The sequence below is a fragment of the Orycteropus afer genome, unplaced genomic scaffold (assembly GCF_000298275.1).
Source record: "Orycteropus afer afer isolate SDZICR_OR568_19922 unplaced genomic scaffold, OryAfe1.0 scaffold00637, whole genome shotgun sequence".
NCBI classification, from domain to species: domain Eukaryota; kingdom Metazoa; phylum Chordata; class Mammalia; order Tubulidentata; family Orycteropodidae; genus Orycteropus; species Orycteropus afer.
The window spans coordinates 1245971-1251377 of record NW_006922224.1 but is presented as its reverse complement, the minus strand read 5'-3'; the positions used below and the strand labels follow the sequence as shown (position 1 = coordinate 1251377).

The 5407-nt window shown below is 45.3% G+C and overlaps 1 protein-coding gene across 1 annotated transcript in view; it reads right to left on the bottom strand.

Annotated features, from left to right (window-relative positions):
- LOC103210666 (dedicator of cytokinesis protein 8) overlaps nucleotides 1-5407 on the bottom strand; it is a 249080-nt gene that overhangs the window by 100270 nt on the left and 143403 nt on the right. The window contains exon 27 of the mRNA XM_007956577.1: nucleotides 2954-3093. Coding sequence (XP_007954768.1) covers nucleotides 2954-3093 — 140 coding nt within the window. The remainder of the gene's footprint in view (nucleotides 1-2953; nucleotides 3094-5407) is intronic.

Below are 5407 nucleotides of genomic sequence, written 5' to 3'. Positions count from 1 at the left end.
AAAAAAAAAAAGCATTTTTTATCTTTCAAATGAAAGAAGGCCACATGAGAATCCCATTATATAGAAAATATTAACCAAATTGTCAAATGTCCCAGCTTCTTACACTGTGGCTAAAATAACTGGAAATCACATTTCAAAAGTTGGTCATGTTCTGGCCAATCTCTTAGTCTGTGGTTGTAGAAAGTGGTCACGCTTGGATAATGCGATACAATTTTCTAGCCTGAAACAGAGATGCTTGAGAATTTCCACAGACTTGAAAACACTGTCTTTCATGCTGTGTGGATGTGTGTGCACACCCCTGGGGTGAATCTCCACGGAGGCCCAGTGGAAACAGGAGCTGAGGCCCACTGAGGATCCGGGTGCTGAGTTGTGCCCCACTGCGCCCTGCACCACAGGTGGCCAGGTATGGGCCAAGCCATTCATTGTTGGCAGTGAAAGGAATGATGATCAGGAAGAAGTTCTGTTAAAGGATGGGATTCATCTGAGGTTTCAGCCACACGGTAAAACTGTGACAGTTTCTGATGACATTCCAGGAGAGGAACTGACAATCCAGCAACTGGATCACTTGCTTCACCTGGAGCTCCCTGTTCATGAGCTCCCCTCTGGGTGTGAAGGGTGTGGAGGTACTGAGTGTGCGTGTGAGGGTGCAAATGTGTGTGGGTGCATCAATGAGTGTGTGAGTGAGTGATGAGTATGTATGGGGGAGTGTGTGTGATGGTACAAATGTACATGTGCATGAGTGTGTGCATGTGTGAGTTTGTGAATGTGCATGTGTATATGAGGGTGCAAATGTGTGTGGTATGTGTGCGTGTGTGTGTGAGTGTGTATGGGTAAGTAAGAGTGTGTGTGAGGGTGCAAATGTGTGAGTGTGTGATAATGTGAGTGTGTGTGTGTGTGTGAGTGTGTGGTATGTGAGAGTTTATGTATGTTTGAAGAACACATCTACCTGATTAGGCATGATTTCATGGCAGTAATGATGCAAACACTGTATCCTGTTGCTATAATATAGCAGCAACCATTTTCCAAGGGATCAAACCACAAGTCAGGGCTGTTTCCCTAGGCAGCAGAATAGATGGAAAATTGAAAACAGAAACTACTGCCAATGTAAATCCTAAAAATTACCTCCAGAAAGCACTGAAGGAACAATTAAGAAAAAGCTTGTGTGTGTAAGGAGATCTGGTGGTGTGGTGGATAAGGCACTTGACTGCTAACTGGAAAGTGAGTGGTTCAGACCCATCAGCTGCTCCATGGAAGGAAGACAGGGTGATCTACTTCTGTAAAGATTTATAGCCTCAGAAACCCAATGAGGGTCACTATGAGTCAGAAATGCCCCAGTGGCAGTGAGTTTGGTTTTTTGGTTTTTGGTGTGTGGTTTGTGTGCTTGTGTGGGTGCTTGTGTGTATGTGTGCATGTGTTTGTGTGTATGAATCCATGTGTTTGTATGTATGTGTGCATGTGTTTGTGTGTATGAATACATGTGTTTGTACGTATGTGCTTGTGTGGGTGCTTGTGTGACTGCATACATGTGTATGGGCAAGTATGTGTGTTTGTATATGAAGGCAATTTTCTATGTGCTCAAATCTTTCTCTCTGCACCTTATCATCATCTATAAATATGTTAGTTATAGGATAGAAACTTCTACTGAGAAAATTGGAAGAGTTTAGTTAGGGTTGAGAAAGCCTAGGGAAACGCAGTTTCCTAAGGATATACTCGGGGGCAGGGGTGGTTTGGGGTAGAATTCCTGCCTTCCACATGGAAGACCCCAGTTTGATTCCCGGCTATTGCTCCTCATGCACGACCACCACCTGTCTCAGTGGAGGCTCGTGTGCTGCTGTGATGCTGAATGGGTTTCAGAGAAGCTTCCAGAGTAAGAGACCAGGAAGAATAGTCTGGTGATCTATTTCCAAAACTCAGCTGATGAAAACCCTCGATCACAATGGTCCTGTCACTGACAGATCATGGAGAGGGTGCAGGACTGGGCAGCGTTTCATCCGGTTTTACATGGGGTCACCATGAATTAGGGGTGACTCAATAGAGTAACAACAACCAGGATATACTCAGGACCTAAATTTCTAGGAGAATTCTGATCAGCACTAAGAATATGAGATTCCCCACTCCCCAGTGACCTACAGGGAGACAGAGGCATGCCCTTACTCAAGCATCACTTGTACGGCACAATTATATGGACAAATGTGTTCCTGTGATTGTCCCCGCAGGAGTGCCCTGCTTCCTTCACTAGTGTACAAGTACTCTGAGAGAACCTGAGAACTTCCAATTAGACAAAAAATACTGCATGATCTCACTTATATGAAATATGCTAGTACAGAGAACCCAAAGATTATTAGTGGTGACCAGGAGTAGGAAGGAGGGAGCCCAGGGGAACATCTGTTTAGGAAGCATCGAGTTTACTTGAATACCAAAACCAAACTCACTGCCATCCACTTGAGGTGGTAGGCTATTTTGGGAAAGGACAGTGATAATGGTGGCACAACACAAAAAACGTAATCACTGTCATTAAACTGTAAATGTGTAAGGTATTTGCTGGCAAACGTTTTGGGTGTATATTTTCACTGCAACAATAAATGAAAGGTTTGCTCCTGTTCCAGGGAGTTTGCCAATCACTGGAAAACTTGTTGCCACAGAATCAGGAAATTCTTGCATAATAAAAAACTGACTGAAAGAAGTCATTTTGTGAGAAAGTATGTGCACTGCTGTATGGAAGATGAATTTTCTCTGTAAACTTTCACCCAAATCACAATGAATTTTTTTTTTAAGTCATTTTGTAGTCCCTCTCCCTCCCCCGTGCTTTTTCTACACTCCTATTGGAACCTGTTTCTCAAAACACAGAAGCTTCCCCCTTTGGTACTGGCCCAGCACAAGCCTCTGGACTATGGATCTCTTTAAGGACATCTTTTTTGGCCTCCAAATTCCATTTAAAATATCAGAACCATACCCTTCCCCTTCGGCATCCAGGGCAGCAGCCAATTCGGTGAAGAGCAGTCCGGTGAGAAAGTGCTGCTGGCGGTACTCGGGAGTCAGATCGAACATGCTGGCGAACTTCTGGTCTTGCAGGCTGGAACCGGAACTGGAGTTCTGCAGAATGAAAGTTCTAACTATAATAATGTTTAACTGACCACTCGTCTGTCAGTTTGTCATACTGTGGTGGCTTCATGCCTCTGTGAGGCTGGAGGCTATGCCACGGTATTTAAAATACCAGCAGGGTTGCCCATGATAGACAAGTTTCAGTGGATCTTCCAGACTAAGCTGGACTGGGAAGAACTGGCCTAGTGAAAACCTTATGAATAGCAGTGAAACACTGGTATATGGACTGGGCAGTTGTTCATTCTGTTGTACATAGGGCTGCTGTGAGTCAGAGTGAACTCAGCGGCACCTAATAACAATAATAATGTTGTTGGGTGCTGTTGAGTCGATTCCAACTCCTGGTGACCCCATGTGACAGAGTCGACCTGCCCCATAGTTTCCCAGGCTGTCATCTTTGTAGGAACAGATGGCCAGGTCTTCTCCCCCTTTTGGTTAGCAGCCTAACACTTAACCACTGTGCCACCAGGGCTCCTATAATAACAGCAGCTAGTACTTATTGAGTACTTACTACAGTCAGGCTTGGCAAGAACTACCCAGTGAGGCAGGTACCATATTATCCCCATGTTCCAGAGGAGGACACTGAGGTCTGGGGCTGTTACGTTGGTTCACCACACCCACAGATGGAGGGTCCCTGGGTGGTGCAGTAAATGCTCAGCTGCTAACTGAAAGGCTGGAGGTTTGTGTCCACCCAAAGGCACCTTGGCAGAAAGGTCTGACGATCAACTGTTGAAAAATCAACCCTCGAAACCCCAGGGGATACAGTTCTACTCTGACACACATGGGGACACACGGAGTCAAAGTTGACTCCGCAGCACCCAGTTTAGGTGTATACATGGAGGACTGCTAATTGGGAAAAGTGAAAATAAAGCACTCAGGACCTGGCCAAAATTGGATACTATTGTCTTCTCCAGCCCAAGTCAAAAGCTGAAGATTCAAATCCTAGGCTGCAATTTGGATAGGGATGTTGGGGACTGTGTCTCAGTCTGCAGTGGGACAGTAATTCCTCCCATCTTGTTTAAGGTTTTGTTTACCCAGCTACACTTATGAATATCCCTAAGCACACTGTCTGGATTTTGCTAGGTGGGACCTACAGGTGGTGTCTCGTAGGGAGGTGTCAGATTGATGACCAGGGTGATTCCTGAATACTTATCAGGCTTGCTGGGTCTTCACTGGGAGAATCTCAAGCATTTCTGAAGATCTTCACAGTGTGGTGAGATGGAGCCTGGCCCTGGGTTTGGTGCCTACCCTGGCCTTCAGTGCCGGAATGTGGGAAAGAACCAACAGAAAGTTAACCCCTGTCATCTTAGGAGAGCACCTGCTCGGCGGGATGCAACAGAAAGGCTACCCAGTTGGAGTCACCTCATGTAAATCAGATCTTTCCTGCTCACATCAAGATAGCCTTCTTACTGACATCTGGATCATGGGCTCTGCCATGAGTGGCCATCTCACCAACACCTGAGTCTTGTCCTTTGCAATGAGTGGCCATCTTGCTAACACCTGGATCATGGCCTCTGCAATAAGTGGCTAGGATTTTTTTGTTTTAAATTAGTAACCTAACTTTAACATTTGTGCCAATAACAAGGAGTATGCAACAGAATTAGAAGCTAACATTGAGATGTCTTGTCTCCCATTCTGGGCTACTGAATTGCCCCCTGTAAATGGAATGTAGCCTTAGGACAGCATTTCCTAAAGTTATTCAGAGGAATAGAACAGTTATTTCCAAGGTGGAGGCTGAAGTGTTGCTAGGATGCCGAATAGGAGTCAGTGGAGATTCCAGACTGAGATGGACTAGAAAGAAAGGCCTGGTGATCAACTTCTGAAAATCAGCCATGAAAACCCTGTGGGGCACAGGGTCCAATCTGCAACTGATCACAGGGATGGCAAAGGACCAAGCAACATTTCATTCTGTTGTGTGTAGGTCACCATGAGTTGAGGCAACTTGATAGCAGCTGACACCAACAATCCTAGAGAACATCAGTCCCTTGAGATGGTCAATGACAAAAAAGTTTTCTTAGTCAAGTCAATTTGGTCACCACTTGTCATCCATCTCCTCTCATTTCCTTCTCCATACGTTGGGCATTCATAATTTACATTAACAAGTTAAAGACTCTCAGATGGACCACTGCAAAGAAACCTGTTCGACTTTTAATGCTGGGTTTCCACACCTGGTTAGACTATGTTGTTGTTGTTAAGTGCTGTCAAGTCATTTCCGACTCATAGCGACTCCATGCACAGCAGAACAAAACACTGCCCGATCCCGCGCCAGCCCCACAATCCCTGCTATACTTGAGCCCATCATCGCAGC